Here is a 22,071-nt window from a genome sequence, read left to right as displayed (position 1 = left end):
AAGGATGAATAGATTGATCTTACAATTGTAATTTGACTCCTTTCGGAACTCTCAACGAATTCCCATTCTTGACGTGAGTGAGTACCTCGTTGTTGCTCATCCCTTGGAAGGGGAAGCTACCAAACGTGATGATTTCGTAAAGAAGGACGCCATAGGACCAAACGTCCGAAGATGGAGTGAAGATTCCAAGGCCCAGGGACTCTGGTGCCATCCATCTTACTGGCAGCATGCCTGAAACGAGAATCGTTCGTTTGTTAATCAGCATTCGCGAAATCGAAGCCAGTGAATTTTTCTGGTAGATTATAATAAAATCGATATAGTTATACCTCTTCGATTAAATTTGTAATAGTCGTTCTCGTACATAGGTCTCGTCATTCCGAAGTCGCCAAGTTTGACGATGCGTTGAGCATTTACCAGGCAATTACGAGAGGCAATGTCTCTGAAAAAGTAAAATTAACCCGTGACATCAAAGCAAGGATAATTATCGTGTTGATAATTGCACTCTCCGACAGCCACGATAAATCGAAGTGTTTGCACACGATACACGATCATTACATTTTATTTTCAGTAAGTATGCGTGCCTTGTGAATATAAAATCATTAGTTGTTAGTAGCGCAAATTTGAAAAAGGTATGCGTTTATATAAGTGAATATTAAAAAAGATAGAAAGAAGATATATGAAAGAAGTAATTCTGAAACTTGAAATGATACATCAAAAATGTTTATCAAAAAGAGAGATCTAGAAAATTGATACAACAAAGTCGACCGTTTCATATATTACCCAGTTATTAAGACTGTTTACAATTTTTAGTAGATGATATTTTGCTTATTTTAATCGTTTATCTTAGAAAGTTAAAGTTTTCAACGTACCTGTGAACATACTTCAATTGAGCCAAATAACTGAGAGCCCTACCCACGTCCAGTGCCATCGCAGTTAGTTTTTTATTAGAAATCTCATCCGAGTCTTCGTAATTCTGATCGTTCACGAGGTGTCTTCTGGCCAGAAGATACGTCTTTAGATCGCCATAAAGCATGAACTCCATAACGGTTAAAACCGGCTCACTCTTAATGCATACGCCCAACAGTTTGATTATGTTCTTATGCTCGAATCTTTTCATTACTTCCACCTCGCTGAGGAAGTCTAACTTCTCTTCGGTAGAGCTTCCGAGTTTTAGAGTTTTCACAGCAACGGCCAGCCAGCCTTTTTCTGGGAATGACGCCTCACCACCATAAACCGTTCCAAATGCACCCTCGCCCAATTTTCGATTGATAACCACCCTGTCCCGAGGTATCTCCCATTTATCTAAGTCGGACGTGTCCGCGTGAGCAAAGTCTAGACCTAGAGACTGGATGTATTTTTCGTGTAGACGCACTTTCTTTTCGTACCTGTTAAGAAGGAGATTAGGATAAATGGATGCATAAAAATTCACAGTCTAGATTACGTATATTATAATATATTGTAATATGTGAAATTTGTTGATTGCTCACTTTCTCTTGATGACAATGAAACCAATGATCACCAGTATCCCCAGTAAACCAAATCCAAGGAAATTGACGATCACAAACGCGACTTCACACGATACGTTCACGAAATCTGCAAAGCCCGCGATGAAGCATCGTTGAGGTGGTTCCGAGCCATCATCTGGCATACTATTTGATAACCAAATCAAAGCTGACACGTTTAAGTCCAATGTACCACCCACGACTTCGTGCTTTGTCTCCGATACGTTAGGATAGAAGTTACCGACCAGATTAGTTTTGTTATTGACGAACTGAACGATATTGATAACAGAGTATCTCGAAGGACCACCGAAGAATTTGATTCTTCCAGACACCTAAACGGTAATTTTAATAGTAAACTAATGGTAACAAATTTTCTCATATAATATATGAAGAAAATAATACTTTTGTGATTGAAATATTGCCAGGACATTCTTGTATAGTTATTATTAGTGGAATTCTACGGAAGATATGGATTATCGGCATCTTTTGCATAATAGTAACAGAATTAGTAATACAAGAACAGACATAATGCAAGGCAATTTTGCAAATTACGCGCCAGTTTATTTCCCTGTTTTGTGTAACAGAAAATACTGTAAAATTACGATTTGTCAATTCGCTAACATTATTACTCGGCAAATATTTTCTTTCATTTTCTCTTTAAATCTCTGTTCTCGCCGTTGCAAAATTGTACTTTAGGGTCGCAACGAAAACCTGATAAAGCCGAAAATTAATTTCAGCTGATTCGATTTTAAATGAGACGACGCATGAAAAAGTAATACTTCCTAAATGCGGGTACTGTTATATTTGAAAAATTAGCAATATGAACTCTCAATATGTACTCTCAACTGTTACAATTATTTACAACTATTTGTTATAAATATTACAATTATTTTCTACGTACCCCATAGAAATCCGTTTCACCGATGATATCCGTCATCCGATTGATAGTCTGCTCGCTATGGAGGTCAAAAACGTAACTTTGATTTTCGCGGAGAAGCCGATCCATTGCGTAAGCGTACGTCCACATGGCATCGTATGCGAAACCAGCATAATTCGATGGTGGTTGTTCTTGATTAAGACAAGACTTCTCGTAATTATCGCGCCATTGGCGCACCGTTATTCCTTCCTGCATAATTTCATCGTCAGGGGCAAAATATGCATGAGAGAGACCAAGATAGCCGTTTATCGCTTTAAACATTTGTGCCGAGGTACAAGGCACTTGTTCTTCGTTCTCCTTATTGAATCGGTCCGTATCGTACCATTCTGGTCGAAGCCAAAGAGGCAAAAACCACACGTAACCCTTCAATCCCAAAATATCGAGTTAAAATTATGGAATTGAGATTTTTTTGGTGATTCGATCTTTTTCATAGACACTCAGAGGGCGAGATATTGTCGCCTTTGAATATTTTATAAAATGAAACGAGTCGATTTCGATGGATTGTTTTCTATTTCGAAGGTGCCGTAGCTTGCAATAGTTTAGACTGTATATTTAGATTGAAAAATTTCTAGAAATTTGATATGATTTGATCGTTTTCCCAGACATCCAGAACGAGAATAGGAAAAAACATGGAATTTGGAAATTGTATAAAATGACACGCGTCACGGCCACACAAGTAAAATAAAAGGTAAAGTTTGTGACTGATAGAAAAGAGCTTAAGGAGAGTGACGGAACAACAATTGTATTAGATATAACGCGTCAATTCATTGAAATTGTCGTTTTCTATAATCGTCTCTAACGGTAAAATCGTTGTCGTTTCGCGATTTACGTTACGATATTTCATGATAGTACAAATTGTTCAATAGGTTGGGCTTGAAATCTATTTGCTATGCATAGAGATTGACGACGAACCAATTACAGACATGAAATACGTGTATGTATTTAGAATGGCTATTTTTCGTGATTAATTATTATCATAAAGAAACTGTCGAATTTGTGTGTATGCGATTTTGATAAAATTCTTGCGTTAACTTTATGCTACTATTATCAAAACGCTGTTTCAATAAACAAAGTCAGATAGAAGGAACGAAAATACATATCTACAAAACTAACGATAAATGTACGACGAACTAGAAACTACTTTACAGCATAAAGTGTATATGAAACTAATCGAATGTATGTCAAATATTTTAAAATTATGTCAAACAAGTTTTAGTTATGGCTTTTCATAAAATTACCTGGACAGCTGTCATCTCTAATCTGTACGCTTCGCACATTACTTGTCTGGCCACTTGATCATAAACATCGGCGATGATGATCTTTGCCTTCTTCTGCTTGAGATCTTGCAAATACTGCGAAATGATAACATTCTTAATAACTCTATCAAACTTAATTTGTTGCCTATCATATAAACAATATACTAATTAATGATTTTTATCTTTAAAAAAACTAAAATCCTCTCCTCGAATATTTCCAGCGAATGATAAAAACTAGATTATAACTTTACTAACGTTCAGCCATTAAATTTTTGCTATTCTGTTCATCATTAATGTCATCGATGCTTATTAAAATTCGTTTTCGATAAGAAAACCAAGGACAAAAGACAAAAAAAATTATCGTCTCAATAAATTTACAAGTGTTGCTCAATGTCCTCTAAGGCTAACCTTCTATCTTAATCGCACGAATAGATAATTTTACTCATCATTATCATAATAGCATATGAATATGCATGCACAGTTATTTTCCATAAGTTCTATACGTCTAATCCTTTACCGTATACCATATCACTGCGGTTTATTCGTCAAAATGTGTACTTAATTGTGTAAATAATCAAATACTATATTCTATAGGGATATAGCGACAACCTTCGTGATTGAAGGATTCCAAATTGAAAAAGAAAAGAATGGTTATTACCTTAGTCATCACAACTGCCTCTCGTTCCCTTGGAAACTTTGCATTCGCCACAAATGCAATTCCATTGTCCCTAAGTATATCTTGCATATAAGATATATACTCTGTATACTTCTGTCCATCCTCCGTCAACGAAGCTACTCTCTTCCAGCCCAGTTTCTTCAACAGTTGCAAATAAACGTGCTTATACTGCTTGTTCTCGCCGATAGTCCGAAAGAAGTAAGGATATTTGGTACGATCGTTAAAGCTCGATCCTTCGGCGCTATAACTGATGATCGCTGTTCTGTAATGCTTCGAGACACCAACCAAAGGTTCGACCGTTTCCGAACAAGCGGGCCCCAAGACACCAATCAACTTATCATACTGATTGAGCACTATGTAATCGATGAACGATCTCATTACCATATCCGACTTACATTGACCATCGCTAGCTAACATTTTAAGATCATAATTTGTAAGGACCGTATTGTTCATATTGATCGCCTCCTTCGCCATTCTGGCTGCGATTAATATCGATTTCCCTGAATAGAAGGCTTCGTTCATAGGAAATATCCCACCAACGTATAGAATATTTTTGTCGGCGGTATTCGGCATCCATTCTTTGAGAGTATAGTTCAGATTGTCCTTCAACCAGTCACACGCGATTTGTTCTTCGTGGACGGTTCCAGAAAAATTATTGTGTCGATAAATCAGATCTTCGTACATTTCCCGTGTGAATTTCGCGTGACTAATCGCCTCGAATGCCAATTTCGCGGCGTACTCAAGTTTGCTCCAGACTAGCTTGGTTAACCTGTTGGATTCGTATTTGCATTCGATTTCTAATTTCGTCGTGCCACAACGGCCGAATTCGACAGTGACAAAGTCTCTCTCGTTTGGTACCACGCTGCTTGGCGTCCAATGCAAAAAGACCAGAGACCTGAAAAATGAGAATACGCCTTCTTGCACGCGATCAAATACGAAACAAGACGTAAAATGGAGACGCGTGTTTTTCGAGACGATCAAATAAAAGCAGGACGACGATGTCTACAACGGCTGGTCGATAATAAAAGAAACGTAAAATGTTTGCGCGTACAAAATGTTTTCGGCGTCTGATTCTATTTTGAGGCGACGTTTATTGCGCGACACGGTCATCGCGGAAATAATATTGACCTCGAGTAAACACGAATTTTCGATCAGCCGAGCGTTTCGTTCGACAACGATAACGAAACGGGCTCGATGTAATTTTCCTTGTGTAGGAAATTAAATATACACGAACACCGCATATCGTGAAAGAATTATGGAAATTCAAGGTGTTACAAGTTTTTTTTTGCTGCAATCGTCTCGGCACGAGCAAAAGTAAAAAAAGAAATCTTGTACGAATGAAAACCGATAATCGGTTAGTTAAGAAAGTATGATTTTTCATTCGATAAAGCGTAAAAACGCATTGTACGCATTGTACAAACGAATATGTATGACTGATTCGCCTTGAAAGTATTACACGTTTTTATATATACAATACATACATGTATATTCTTGTCTGATAAAGTTTTTAATTTACAGTAAAACCGCAAATAAAAAGCTCGACATCTGACGATCTTGAGGCTAAAAAATTGATCTTTCTCGATTTGTTCATCGTTGTTAATGTTCGTTTAACGTTTATTTCGGATAAAAGATCAATTCGATATTATTTCGTATTTTTGTTGCAACTTTTCAATAAAACATTTACGAAATTGTATTTATACTATATCTTTTCCTCATCGTTAGTCGTAAAACGCAAAATCTTATGCAAAATACCTGTGTTGTGCTTCGGATACAGTGTTACGCAATGGTCTCAGGTCATCAACGTTATAATAGAAATTAAGTATACTTTTAGAAAATGTTTCTAGGCAGTATTATATGGTAATAAAGATTTGCATACCACCTCTCTACTATTTCTCACTTATTAACGTTAGAAACGTTACAATAAATAGATCACTGATTCAAGCTAACTCAAGTGTGATAAACCGTGTGTGAGATCACTTAAAATGTATCATATCAATTAGAAGGGGAAAGAAAGTTAAAAACGAAATCAAGCTTTTATAATATCCAAAATAGAATGGCCAATGATACGGAATTTATTACGTTATTCGGCATTAAAATAGAAATCATTAATAGTAGTAATTATATGAAATTCATCTCGAGATAATAACTCATCTATATCTCTAAGGTAATGTCAAATTGAAAATAATATCAAGCCCCTTCCAATCATTCGTAAAAACAAAACGTTTCTGTTCGATAGTCCAAGACTTTTGCGCTTGAGACCAGCCGCAACGTTCATTCATTGAGAAATGTGTCAAATAAATACCTATCATGGGTTAAATTTCGTATAAGCAACAGCTCCTTGGTCAAAGTTTCAGTCACGTATTTCAAGTTCGGCCCCACCCAGGCCACTTTGACGTATAACTTCAACTGGTCGATGTGATCCTTGACAAAATCAGTAATGTTGCCGTAACTAGTCAATAATAGAGCGCATGGTTTCCCCTGACACCACTCGGGAATGTACAATCCATCTTGACAAAACGATTGCTGGCAGTAGTCAGCCTTGGTGGCTGGATTTATAGTGAAATTTCGAATGTTGTCCAACGTGAACTCGTCCACATCGAAACGTGCAGCTGTTTCACGTTTAGTGAAGATTATCCAACTGTCGCCAGGTCTCGATAACGCAACGGGAACGAACCAACCGAAATGACCCGGCGGAGCAATGGATCCGCATTCCTTCACGTCGAGTGAATTTTGCAGCGACATCGTGTCCAGATGTGTCGGAATCCAGACCTCCATGTTCACCATTGGAACTCTGTTCGAAGAAATTAATGATTTGTCAATGTCAGGCTGTTTCTCTTTGAACCTCTCTTGGGATTGGAATTCGAATCTCTTGAAATTTCCTTGTAAAATTATAGTTGCTCGTGAAAACATTCGAACACTTATCTCAAATTTTAAACTTTCTCTATATTTATCAGATGACATATGTAGTGGTTCTTCGGTTTTCGATCGATAATTTTTTGATAATTGCTCTTTGTTCCGACGTTTCATGACCGTTTCAGTTCACTTCTTCAGGGAAGAAACAGTGTCAGCGAAACTGAAGAAGCGATATGGAATCTCCTGAAGGAAGAAACTTTTAGCGAAGTTGAAAGACTATACTGCAATGTCCTCGAAAAGTCGAACCAAAGTGCGCCTATCAAACACACGATGGAAACCCGAAGAATCACAGATATGTCAACTTCTTGAAATCTTTTATGAATGTATTATATTCATATATACGTATTGTAGGAAATATTTTCCGTTGTAACGAGCTTTAATTTATTATTTAATTTAATTGTAAATATTAATTTAAAATAACATAAAATTGTAATTTAATTGTAAATAAATCTTCGTTTTAAAGATAAGTATCTATAGTACAAGAGTAAACAGTATATCTTACTGTTCCGGATTATTGAACGTTATATCGCCAGACAATCTATCGAAAGTGTCGCTCGGCATGAATTTGTCTTCCACTTCAAAGATAGACACTCCCGAATAGCCAAGCACCTCGGTCAAGAAAATTTTCATGATTATGGTGGCCAACCTGTGGGTGACTCTTTCAGACACTTCGAAGTTAAGATTTAATGGTTGTCCATCCATGTGAATCAATCTCTTTGGATTGACTTCTGTCAAAATAGTAATCCTCTAATTAATTTCTTATAGCGGTTATAAGTCGGTCGTGAAACGCGACCAAGGAGAAAAGGTTCGTAAGTGGTCAGACGAAACGTTTAGGCTAAAATTTACCTTCGCGCGTTACCAAACAACGATTCGAGACGACGATCTTCATGGCGGTCATGAAGACCAGCATGGTCAGTAGAGATCCAATCCTCAACATTGTGATTTTCTCTTCCTGTAACAAACGAATAATCCATTGTTATTTTAAACACTTATACCGAGCTTCGAAAAATTGTATTACCTATTTTACATTCTCTTTTGACGAATTTTTTATGTTTCCTCGACTATGTAGGAAAGTTTTCAATTCCACAAAATAATATTTGAAAGATAGAAATAATCAATTATCGGGAAAATTGATTTTATTCACTATGAAACATCCGCTTCTTCGTAATCGTTTTCTTTTTGTAGGAGTTCGATGTTGTTCAAGTAAAAATGTTGTTCAGTCTTTCCGTAATAAATATACGTATAACCAAAGATTCGGAGACTTCCTAACACCTAAAGCTTTTACGAAACGTACCATCGGCACATACGTACGTATACACGCATATATTAAAGACAAATCGCGTCAATACAAAAGTCTCTCTAGCTAAATTGCTCCTTATCGATGATTCTTGAGTAAGTGTAGTGGCGTTTCTCGCAGTCCGGTTACCAAAAACAGTCATCGACTATGGACTTTCCGAACATTCACTCAATCATCGTGTCGAGCTCTCCGTCCAGCCATAAATACGCCACAGAATTTTATGTATCTCTGTTTCTATGAACATAACTAAAGAAATGTAATTTGAATAAAAATTCGTTTCATTTATCAAATGTCATAGTAGATACTCTACTCTGGATATTTTATGTACTTTTGCATATTATATGCAAGGTGTGCGTTTTTGCATCATAAATGCATGAAAATCCGCAATCTAGTCATAAATTATAGTAAGACTAAATATCAGTGAGCTATCTGCCGTCGCATCGTCTCGGAAATGCGACACCGCTAACATATTCCATTCAAATCACGTATATTTGATATCAAGAAATGTAATCGAAGTCAACCTAAAGCCATAAATGTGCATTTCCATAACCAAAAAATACACATATACATGTATACATGTAATAGAATTGTATTGATTTTTCGGTTTTGCACATGGATATTTATTAATACATTGTATATATGTATGCCCAAATATAACAAAATAAATTAAATGTCCTAATCAAACTTAAGTAGGACAACGACAAAAGCATCTGCCATACCAAGGTAGATAAGAATTTGACAAAGTATGACGCGCATTCCACGATTCAATGGACGTTCTCTAGTAGGATATAATAAGATTCAGACTGAGTCTCGTAGGTTACAGTCCAGTTAACAATGCAACGGCTTGAGTATAAATAGCAACGACGTACAGTGGCAGTGATCCTACGTCAACCGAAGAACACACTTCCGTTCATAAGTATTAAGACACCTGCTGACTTCATGTTGTGTCAATTCATCTAACGTATCACAGCAACATTTAATCTATGGGAATTCTGTATTCATGCAAAGTTACGATGTATCATATACATAGGAAAAATTTGCTAAAGGTGTTTGCAAGGCTTAATATAGCAAGTTATAGTAATTAAAATACATTGGATTCTCTTCCACAGTTTTTCAAATCCTATCGAGTAATAATACGAACGCTGAAATTGATGAAAATAGTGATCGAAAGACACGACACATATAAATAAAAAAAGATTCAATTTAATACTAAATTTACGAGCTCGTTGTTGTAATATCGTCTAACGTTCCGGATATAATATTAATTCTTCGAGGTTTTGATCATTTCCCAATATTTCTTCGAGTTACTTAAATAGTCGAATGTTCATAAATGTAGAATTGAATCATCGCAATTAATTATAATATCGAATACGAATAGGAAATTTTAGTGAACTCTGCTTATAACAAACTTTATAGTTCGCTTCACAGAAATTAACTATTGCGTGTATATTCTGGAATAGTAAAGATAAGCGTCCTTTGCTATTAGAAACCTTCGGACCTTCGGACCTTCGGACTCTTTTGTGAGCGCGTTTGTTTACAATGATGAGCTTAGCAGAAACGCGCGCGTTGCGTCGCCAAGACATCGACGAAGGTGACAAGAAGCAATGATCGCCACGTGCTATTATTAGCCATCGCTCGGGCGCTTTGACTTTTCAACTCGTGGGCGAATGAACTGCGCCGTTTCTTCTTCTTCTGATCGTCACACGCCATTCTTGATTTCCACCTCGGTCACTTTTATTTTCGATTCGAACTTCTTCGAAGAACTAGGTCGACTGCATAGCTTTCCGTGGAAAACCATGTTCCGTGACTAATTTGTTGTTCAAGCGATACAGTTGTTGAAACTGTTCGGTGAAATGTAGCTGTTCCTGGAACACAATGAGTTGTAGCTCCGTTCGAGTATTGATCGCTGATCGTTGATTATTGATTGATTTGTGTATTGAGTAAGCGCAGGTTTGATTCGACGGAATTCGTCGTCGTCTTTAAGATATCAAGGATCGTGGATCTATCAGATTTATTCGTAGATATCTGAAAAATTCTTTTCTTCTGTACAATTCTTTTGGTGCACAATTTATTTATCGGTGATACTTTTAATGTATAAAATTGATATCCAATTATTATACTTGCTTTCATATTTGTTAACGCTATCGTCAGTTACGTATGTTCTAAAGACAAGAATTTGAAACATGTACTGTAGAATTCTTTTTTTTTGTATTTTATGTGGAATTCTTGGCATTTTCCCAATCTTTCTTTTATAGATTATTCTTCAATTGCCTTTGGACTTTTATTCGACACGTTCCTCAGCCAAATATGTGCTCTTACAAGTTCAAGATCTAGATCTCTGTGTAGCGAATAGGATAATTTTATCTGAATAGGTTAGTTGTTTCTTAAATACACTACTGAACCATCGATTCTACTGCCACATTTAGTATAGTACTGAAAAAAATTACCATGTATAGAACTTTGTCGCATATTACATTCCAAGTCACTCGTTTTCTCATATTTGTATAAATAAACGTTGTACATAAAAAGAACACATCGATTTTTACATAGAATTAGAGCGAAACTTTATAAAAAGCCCTATAACAGCCCTATAACTCCCTTTACAACTAATTAAATTAAGATCACTTCAAACGACGATTTTATCAAAATATTAAACAGTATAATTAGGTTAAGGATAAGATCTATCTGAAACGGATAAGAGTGAATTAAATACATGTGTCTTTAAGACTCGGCACGAGCTTCGGCAAATTAGAAGAAGTAGGAATTTTTCAGCGACTCTTGGCTGACGTTAGACTTTGCAAATTGTTAGTACAATATTTAAATATTCAATGTGTCGTAGTACAGTCAATTCACGAGCAGAGACGACGCTGGTTCTTCTACTTTGTGCATCATGCAACTACGGTTTCATCCAGATGATCAAATGATTCGCGTGGTGAATAAACGAATACGTATTTGTTGAAATAGGCAAATTCGTCAATGGCCTAAACGCTTACAGTGTTCGTGCAAATATTTATACTCGTTAACTTTTTTTGAAAATCGCTCAACCATAAGCCAACTATAGAATTCAAATATACGAAATGTTCGATCGACGAAGGAATATTGGCGGATCTTCCTTCGATATCGTTCATTAGATTAATCAATAAAATACTCGAGATTAAATATCAGTACGCGATTGTAAAAATAATTCGTATTCGTTTGTATAACCTACACGACTCAGTGAATAATCCTCGTAAATCTTAGAGTCGATAAATCAAGCTGGATCATGTTTACTATTAATTACATGAATAATTTGCAATGTGCTTCTGGTTTCTTTTATTGCATAGAAGCAATTCACGTACAATACTAATTGCACACATCTACCGATCTACGATAATAAATCATATGCAACTACATCGGGTATTTCTGTCCTTCTATCCCAGTTTTAACTGCGTACGTTTATCGATTTTCAGTTATTATTAGTAAACGAGACCCTGAATTGTGCGTGACGTAAAACAATTTCACCTTGTTCAGAGAAACCTGAGAACCCCACAATAGTGCGAGCTGCTATTAATTGACAAAAGGCAATCAAAAAATAAGACCTCAGGGACAAGATGAATGCATTTAGTATCAGCTAAAACAGAATATCGAGCTTTCCATTTACATCTTTAATAATTTATGCCATGCTCCTTCGCAGAAATTCTTTGGAAATTATGATTCAGGACTCCCAATGATGTTATGCTAATCGGTCGAGTGACATCATTATTCAAATTTTCTGTAATTTACCCTAAAAATAAAAGTATTATCCTTTTTTGTTGAAATCTGAAAATTATAATTCAACACATCCAACGAATCGTTTTAGTAAATAATCGAGGAACGTCATCATTTATATTTCGAGTAATTTGCATTCAAAACTAGTTCCTTCATAGAAATCCTTCCAAAGTTGTGATTCAGAGTACCCAACAATTCGCTAGACTATTCTAGTGTATCAAATATTGTAAAAATTTATATTTCCTGTATATTATTCCAAGAACTAAAGCAGTACCATGCTTCTTCATCGAGATTCCATGACAATTATATTTCACGACACTCGGCGATGCGATTCGCTATATTATCCATAATTGATCGAGTGATACCATACAAAATTTGCATTTCCTGTAATTTTATTCAAAAACGGAGGTAGTTAATATACTTCTTCATTGAAATGGGAAGAATTTTGAAAATTACGATTCACGACATCCAAATATTCTCTGCATCGATCAACCAAGTGCACCACCATATTTATTTCGTGCACGTATTTACTATATCTAATTTAGAATGATTTGCTTCAAAACGAAATTGGTATACCTTTTTATCAAAATATCTTGGAAATTATAATTCAAGATATAACTAGCTCTATTAGTCGATCGATATACATTTCTCATAATTTATTTCAGAAACAAAAGTAGTATTAAAGTTTTTAAAAAAGTAGTAGTAAAGATTCGCTATATCGCACTATACGTACCACCATTTACATGGCCAGGTAACATGCACTAGAAATGAAAATAGTATACATACTTCTTTGGAGATTACGATTTAACACGTTCAATGATTTGCCACGTTAGTCATCAGAATTTCACCATCCAGAATGACTTATACACCCTCGATAACTAGACTGAACCACGTATACATGTACTTGACAACGATACCACAATTTATCGGAACTAGCGCAGATATTTTCATCATCGTTACGTCACTCCTGTAGCCTATTATGAAGCAATGAAGAAGGAAAATACCAGCGTATCGACGCGGCATTTCAAAGTGGGCGATAAATGACGCAGGAGACGACGTTTCGCACGTAGCGAACCTTGCCCGCAATTTACTGCCTTGGGAGAATTAATCCGGACCCGATCTATGACCCGATCGATGAATAAAACATTATGAGAGACTAATCGAACGATGGAAATAATTCGATTAATTTCTTTATACTTTGTCCCGTCAACCAACCCCCTTGTACGTCGTATTCTCGATGCGTGATGTAGCGTAAAACAGCTGAAAGGAATAAGCCACTCGGATACGTACGTAGTATCGTTTATGTTCCACGACTCATGATATATATCGAAGGTAAACATAATAACATTTTCTCTAGATTTTCCTATTAAAACGAACGAGTAGGAATGAGAGGCAAACGAACTCCGTTTGGTTGCGGAATTGAATACTTGGACGAGACTCAAGAAGAATTGATAACATTGATAATATTATATAGAATTGATAATATTCGTACTACAAGGTGGCGGCTGTGATGAATGATTTTTAGTCGATTGACTGTCTTCGACTTGCCGACTGTGCTGACTTGACTTCTGACTCCTGCTCCTCGAACTGGTTTTAACTGTCACTGACGAGCTTTGACTGTTACTCGAATATTACTGTGGAACAAATGAAGTTCGTTCTCGTGTTATCACGGAGGAAAGCTCGGTATAGATATGCCCTTTGAACTAAGCAAGCGGATTCGTTGTTCACACTTTTCGTGAGGGTGACGGTCTGCGATGCCCATTAGTCATAGCCAACGTTAATGAATGAGGATAGGAGGATCAAGCCTCCTACCAACGTGGCTCATGGGTGTCCTTGTTCATGGAAAAAGCCAGCTTTTCTCGTTAAGTAAATACTCGCTTTTCACGTTAGATAGCTACCTGCTTTGTCCGTGATTTTTAAGAACGAATAATAAACCTAGGGACTGTCGTAAAGGCCAGCCATAAACCGAATATACTTGCAGGATTAAAAATTCTGTTAAAAGAATTCTATTTATGGTCGTTCCTTAGGTTTATTAAGGGTCTGTATAACGGTGCGTGGGCCTTTGACGGTTAGACAGTGAAGGACGTCGCACGGACCATCCTGCGCCGCAACACAAGGAAATTCAGAATTTTGTCTTAGAAAAGAAAATTGGATGGAAATATTACGGTTTCCATTTGCTTTTCTCGTTTCTCATAGGGTAAAATTTACCGCCATGTTTTATAAAATATAGTATAACGTTTTGGCAAATTTCGTTGGTTGTGGAATGGTGCAAGAGGTATTAGTAGAAAATTAATAAAACAGTTTCTGAAGATACTGTTTGCCTCCTTTTCTCTAATCCCTATTACAGCACAGTTCCACGAAATATCACAGAATCCAATACTTTTGTAAATGTTAAAGAGCCAACGCTGTTTTACACGAGTAAACATATCGTATTCTCGATCGATCAGTGTTTTAATTTCGTTTAGTTAGAAATTTTTCTTCAGTTTTTACTATTGAAACTATATAGGTACTTCTGACAAAATTAATGTTGCCTTTTACTTAAACTTACTTTACTTTAATTTTAGCTGTCTATGTAGCGTTGAAAGACCATTAAATTTTAAAATAGTAGAAGCTCGTAAACCGATATTAAGAGAAACGCCACATAGAAATCAAAACGGGAGAAAGACAATCGTATATTTCAATTCTGGAGTTGTAAATTGCGACTCATTTACTCCTACAGTAAAATCTCGAATAAAAAGAGAAGATTCTTTGACGCCACTGGTCGTGCGAGGATACGTAAATACGTACGCAAACAAATAGATAAATGCGTTCATTAAGATTAGTATACAACCGCGCGATATGTAGAGTTAATTGAACGTGCGGAAGAGGGAACGAAAGGAGAAAAAAGATCGAAACAGCATTTCACTCTTCTTCGTGTTTCGCTATAAATCGACGAAAAATACGAAAGATAAAAGCCGAGAGAAAAGAAGAGAATATTAAATGGGATTGTTTTCGACAACCATGAATTTCTCAAGCTCTAAAAACAACTCCAACAAATAGCGGAACTTTTAACGTACATCCGTGTCATCGAGACTCGTGCATTTTACGAGTTTAGCTGTTCCCAGAAACGTCGTGCACGTCACCCCTAGTATTGTATCAAGAAACATCAACTGAAAAACTGTTATAACGCAATAAATCACGCTGAATGTTTATCGCGGAGCTGAGAAATTTCACGGAAAGCCTCGAGAAACGTGGGGGGGATTCTGAACTGTTGACCTTCAATTTTTTGATGGTGCGACGTCAACAATCGACTAGAGCGTTCGTTTAGCCTTGTTGCCACGCTGATAACATAGAAAAGCACATCCATGTAAAAAAGAAACCCCAATGCATGCGAATGAATTCACAGGTGGCTAACATATATGTTGGACTGAACATGATCTCATTGTTTGACAAATTTCGGTTTGATAGGCAAAGCAAAATTGAAACGATGACCGGTTCCTATAGTAGATCTGGTGAATAAATCAGTCCAGACCCCTTCGTTTTTGTTCTTTTTTTTCATAGAAATCCTTTTGGAAATATAAATTCTTTGACGTGTTATATTATTATATTATATCATATTATATATTTATTTATACATATATGTAAAATAATATGTGATATTAAAAATATTCTTAATCGATTGTTGTTACTATTACAATATGGAAATTATATCTAGCAAGGAAAGATTAAATTTTTCTTTATAACATAATTTCCGAAAGAGAAATTAAATTACAAATAGCATATTTAACTTAATAAAAATAGTTATTAAGCCTGGCTTCAGGGACATCGTATTACAGTTACAATTCGGGAACTAATAGTAATTTAATTTAAAATTCAAGTGTCTTGGATGTAGTTAACGCGTAAATCATGTTGTTATTCCGTTTAGCGATGAAAAACATCTCTAGCAATGAAACGTTTTTCATTTACTTTATGAATATTGAGTGACTTCTCTTTATACGTATGTACATCATCTGCAACTTTCATTGAATTTTCTCAAGAACGTAATGCGTTATTCATTGATGTCTCCTCACGTTATTTTGCCAATTATGATTTTTAAATTGAACAAAATCGTTGTATCATTGATGTAAGACATATATTTAGTTAGACAAAATACACGATGCATCTTGTTCTTCAAAGAATATCAGACCGATTCTGTCAATTACGTAGATTGTTCAGGAAACTTAATCAACTTAATTAATCTATTAAATCTTTAATCTATTAAAAATACCCCCAAAATGGTATAATTCGATAATTTCGTCGGCGTTTTAACGTGTTACACACGCAGTATTTTAACACTGCATAAAAACAACAACACGAATAATACATCTACGCTCTAAACGAATTGTATCCCAGTTTCTTTAAGAAATAGAAAATTGACAAATTCTATTTAAGATTAAAAATCCCTCTTGATAGAATAGAAAAGTGAAATCGTAGAATAAACGTAGAATATAAACAGTAGCTATCATTTGCACATTGAGCTAAAATAATCATTCTCCTACATTTTATCTGCCCAGCCTACGAATTTTAAATACGTACATATGTACTCCAACGAAAAACAGAAGTTTCGAAAGCTACTGCGGAAACTAATCGCGCGATGACGTTATTCATCAAATACCGTGTATGGAATCAGTTGAACAGTTTGATAAAGAGACGCGAGAGGCCAAGGGAGAGGAAAGTGAAAACAAGACAACCTTCTTATCAATGTTTTTCCTAACGGAAATGCAACGCCTCGCTCGTATTTATTACAACTGATAAACAACGTGAGCAATTAATATACGCGATGACGAAATTATTTTCGTGCATCAACATTCTCGTCACAAATGCGATTCTGATTGTGAGTAGCTGCCGAACGTTTCTATCGGGGATAATGTCGAAAGCGTTTTTGGAGAACCGCATCGATCTTTGCTGTTGACGCTCACTGATATTGGCATGGACACGATGGCACGATAATGGCAATCTCTTCCGTGAAAACAAGCGTCTGTTGATTCAATTGCTAATCCTATTACCGAGTCATCGATGCGAGTTGGCATGCGTCACGGTTAGTGATTGCGCATTACTCGCATGATGAACTATGGAAATCATAGAATGGCCTTTCCAGATGGATCGTTGTCGTTCGTCGGAATCTACTTGAAATATTTTACCAGCTTCGGGACTCAAGCTACGTAAATCTCTATCTCTGCGTGTAGTCAAGTATAATAAATAATAATTAATTAGCGAACAGATAGACGGATGACTGCTCTCGTCGTCGAGGGAGGCCGTTAGCGAGAAGTAGTTTCCCGCCCCGGGAAAACCCCTCGAGGGCCTGCTACAAATTGAACGATGAATGATACGGTATTGGGATCACCGAATCCGCAACACATGGCCCCTTTTAGTACGTTTAATACCTTTTAGTAATAAACACATTGAGGTTCTTGCAGCGACAGGTCAAATTTCTCCTACATACGGATAAATGGAACAAGCTTCTCAAAAAAAAAGTTAGAGATTCAATGACAAAATCTCATAGAACATAACAGATGGCATAAGCGACAAAGCAGATGTGAAAGGAGAATAGTTATGAAATATCAACAAAGCGACATCATATATTGTACGTATCTTATTATCATATTATTATATAAGAAGAAAGCTTTCCTCGAGCATTATTTAATTTACGTAATTTTGCAATGATTAATCAGATAATAAATTAACCGACGAATACATGAATATATATTAAGAAGAATCAATTCTTTACTGTCAAGTGTATTTTTTTCAAGTAACAATTAAATACAATCAAGATCGAAAACCGTATGACGATCGATAGGATCGAACAGTAACAAGCGTTTTATAATCTACTTACGATCAATGAACGAAGGGAAGTCAACGAACCGGATACAGTTTACCATTATCGAGCAACAATACCTCATAAGATCAAACTCATGCACGTTGTTAAAATTCATCGTAATGACACGCAATTATTCCTAAATGCATAATACTTGCACATGTGCGTATTTTCGTGTTATATAGATAAACATTTAATCATATCCATGAAAGTACGCACGAAACAGCTCCACCGTCGTTGTTACTTGCCGTTGATTGACGTCATAATGACACTTGTTTGCTTTAACAGCCCGGTATAAGTACGTGTATGTGTACGCTAATCGATAACGATAAATAGCGGCACGGGCTGCCTGAAAATAGTCCCGGCGATTTCTCAATGAAGAGAGGCAATGGGCACATGTTTGATCGATGATCGACCACACGTATGTACATAATGTAGGGACCATAATTGGGAGAGGAACCAGATAAGTATTTCTCAGACCATCTGTCAAATGCGCGATGTGTTGCCTTTGTTGGTGCGTCTGTAATCGACAGCGAATTTTATATTATACTTCTTCAAAATTTTTGTGAACTTCGGACCATATTTTTACAAGCTTCTTGCCAATTTTTAAACTATACTTTTACGAATATCTCATTATTCATATTTATATTACGTAATTTTTAGAAAATTTTGGTATTTTAATTTCCGACGGGAATAAGAAATAATTTGATTGCGCAGTTGCGAGAATTACATATTGTTACTCTATTGCTTGAAGAGATACATAGTTACGCTGTTCTCAAGAGATAAATTGTAATCCTAATCATATCACGGAGAGAAGCTGATTTGACAAAACAACGTAACTTCAATGAAAATTATCGTACAGCAAAAAGGAAAGATAGACGACGATCCGATATTTTTTTTATTTACTTATTTCCACAGCTGTTTAGAAAGATATTATTACATGTTATCATAACAACTATACGTCCTAAAAAAGATAGTTCGCTGAACGAATTGTGATATTCATTACGTACGTACTTTTAAAATATTTAAGCAAAGAGAAATGTTGTTTAACGACAAGTTTCATCTCTCCTATGATTATCCTACTTACATAGATACCTCATAAATCCATTACGTTTCTATCACTAAACTTGCGTTCTGTCAATTACAACTGACCCGATTTACGTCAATCGATTCGACCCAGAACCCGATGCCGGTACCAGTAAATACACGCGCGCACAAATTTGCTTAGTCAGTTTTCGACTAAACGACACGAGAACACTGTCAATAATCCCGGCATTTCTCGCGATCACGCGCTACCAGCTCTCCTATCCTCTCTACGCGAGAACGCGACGTCGAATGGCCAAGGTTAAGACCGATAAATCGATTCGACTCCGACAGGCGACACAAAGTCAAGTAAACGGCCGGCTTTTTATTCACAGACGGTGATAATGACGAAGGTCTGTTACTGAAATCACCTGGGAGGTGAAGCACCAATTTGGATTGCGAAAATCACAGTGCAATTCGTTGATTTCGAAACGGAGGTGGAGGGGAAGAGAGACAGTCTATTATTATTTAATACAGAGTTTAATTCATGGGGTTATTGTTTTAGTATTGGAACTAGGAGATCAAAATGGTCAATTTGTAATTTTTCTATAGAAATTTTAGAGATTTGCAACGAGGAGTATCTTGCTTAATAAAGTTTGAGTTTAGTTAAAGTATACAGTTTAATAAAATTATTATTTAATATTAGGGTTTTCTATGATATTTTGTAAAGTATAGATAAAGATGCAAACACTATCTATATATGTGCGTATGTAGATAAAAATTTTAGAAACACTTTAACGTTTCTTTTTCGAATGTAATAAATAAAAACTCAATTTATGCGAAAACATTCACATTCAGCTTCTCTTTCTCATTGATTTTCTAGGATATTTGTTGCCTGAGTTTTGCATATTCTCATCTTTCTCGTATTTCATGTTCCAATTCTAATCGCAAAAATATAAAAAATTTGAAATAATACTAGGTTCTTACCGAAAATGAAAAGCGAATATTTATATTTTTATAATAACGATGCTTTAACGTAACTAATGTTCGATTTAATTGCCCGATAGTACATATCCATTTCAGCGATAATAACCAGGAATATCGTGCACATATTTAACGTGTGTTCCTTAAAAAATTGACAGCCAATGTTTATAACTTGTTTATAGCGTTTATAATTCATATTGTGGCACTGAACGTTCGATATTATGCCAATTGGAATTATTTAAAACTTCTTACATTCTCATATGTTTAATACTTTTTTTAATATTCAACGAAATACTGTTGTTATTTAAAAGCAACAGTTCAAGCTAAAAAAAGGGTTAATTTCCGTGAATGTGAAAGGATTTAAAAATAATATTATATTATATATAAAAATTTATATATAAAAATTATTATTTATTTAAAAATAAATATATTATATATATTTCATTTACTAGATTTGATTTAGTAAATTCTAGTAGATACAGAGTTGCTCGTATATTCGTTGACCAATTAACCTTGCTCTCTTCCGTGAATCTGAAAAGACCGTGCGAGTAATGGGGTCACTCGAAAATCTTGGCCGATGATCGTGAAAAACAGTCGAAGGCCTGCCCGTCTGTCTCGACATATTCTCTCACCTGTTTCTCGAATAGCAATCAACGTTTTGGCTCTAGAGAAGATCGACGTAATCGTCTCTCAAGTTTTTTACACCACAAAGCCGATAAACAAGTTTTTGTGGGTGCATTTGAAATCGTACGATATTTAAACATAAATTAACACCTTTTTACCGTTGACCACCGGTGTTTGTGAGAGACGTGATTCTGATAGCCATGAAAGTTCACGTTCTGGAATTGTCGACGTTCGATCGCGAAATTTTTCGGCAAAAAATATATCAACATACAGCACAAAGAAAAGCTAGGAGAATTCTTACCATGTTGTACATTAATATGTATTTATTTTTTGCGAAAGGAACAAAAACTAATACCTAAAGATGTGATGCGTGGTTGTTAAGATCTGAGAATTTCAAAGTATGTATTTTTCCTAATAAGTCAATATTCGTTATTTTGTTTGTTGAAGCTGTTAAAGTCATTTCATGAATTTCGTGGTCGATAAACTTTAGTAATATGAATTTCGGTAATCGATAAACTTTGGTAATTAAATTATTGGAAACTGTTGTTGATACGGTGGATTCAGACATTTGAATTACAATCCGCTAAACTGGAAGACTTAAATTTAAAGATGTTAAGTAAATGAAATATCAATATAATTTAAATATAAATAATTAGATATTAACCAAATTGAAAAATCTTCCATTCGAACAAGTTATAATTAAAATTCTTGAGTCCAGGGTAACAGTAATTCCTTGTAATAACATTTTGCACCGAAAGAAACCTGCTTTCCAAATTATTCGTGACTAAAGAAACAATATCGTTTCAGACGTGTCTCTTTTTGTCCCAAGTGTTCTCAGACGTCTGAAACGTGCACACGCCTGTTGTATCCACAGATAAGTGTTCGCAGGGGAACACGTTGCGTTTCGATTTATTGATCTGGGCCAGCGGCACGAACAGATAACGCGAATAAAGATGAGATAAAATTGATGTTTTTGCACTATTACTAGCGTCTTTATCTCATTTTTCGGTAAATTATTAGTATGCCTTTATTAACCTTTTTATTATTAACCCCCTTTCGCCATGCGTTCTTTTTCCTCTGACGCACCAACGCTAGAAGGCAGTGAGCGCTTACGAATGCGATTTGCAATACGACAAACATTTCGGAATGTTGAATCGAAATACGTAAATGGATCGCGGATATTTATGCAAATTCTGATGTTTCTGAATATAAATAAGGAAATGAAATTCAGTTGTCTCATTCATTATATTATCCCACCTTGGATATTTCTACATTTTTG

General features: G+C 35.7%; 1 protein-coding gene across 3 annotated transcripts in view; it reads right to left on the bottom strand.

Annotated features, from left to right (window-relative positions):
• Positions 1 to 22,071, bottom strand: part of LOC117165909 (uncharacterized) — a 43,124-nt gene that overhangs the window by 7,259 nt on the left and 13,794 nt on the right. For all 3 annotated transcript variants that reach the window (XM_076622946.1, XM_076622947.1, XM_033349428.2), the window contains exons 2-11: positions 8,131 to 8,236; positions 7,787 to 8,012; positions 6,674 to 7,162; positions 4,354 to 5,266; positions 3,678 to 3,791; positions 2,404 to 2,802; positions 1,488 to 1,834; positions 870 to 1,385; positions 327 to 439; positions 24 to 231 (exon numbers count right to left, since the gene is read on the bottom strand). In XM_076622946.1, coding sequence (XP_076479061.1) covers positions 24 to 231; positions 327 to 439; positions 870 to 1,385; positions 1,488 to 1,834; positions 2,404 to 2,802; positions 3,678 to 3,791; positions 4,354 to 5,266; positions 6,674 to 7,162; positions 7,787 to 8,012; positions 8,131 to 8,221 — 3,416 coding nt within the window. In that variant the 5' untranslated portion in view covers positions 8,222 to 8,236. The remainder of the gene's footprint in view (positions 1 to 23; positions 232 to 326; positions 440 to 869; positions 1,386 to 1,487; positions 1,835 to 2,403; positions 2,803 to 3,677; positions 3,792 to 4,353; positions 5,267 to 6,673; positions 7,163 to 7,786; positions 8,013 to 8,130; positions 8,237 to 22,071) is intronic.

Source organism: Bombus vancouverensis, chromosome 11 (genome assembly GCF_051014615.1).
Source record: "Bombus vancouverensis nearcticus chromosome 11, iyBomVanc1_principal, whole genome shotgun sequence".
NCBI lineage: Eukaryota > Metazoa > Arthropoda > Insecta > Hymenoptera > Apidae > Bombus > Bombus vancouverensis.
The sequence above is the reverse complement of the archived record's forward strand: the minus strand, read 5'-3'. Positions and strand labels throughout refer to the sequence as shown.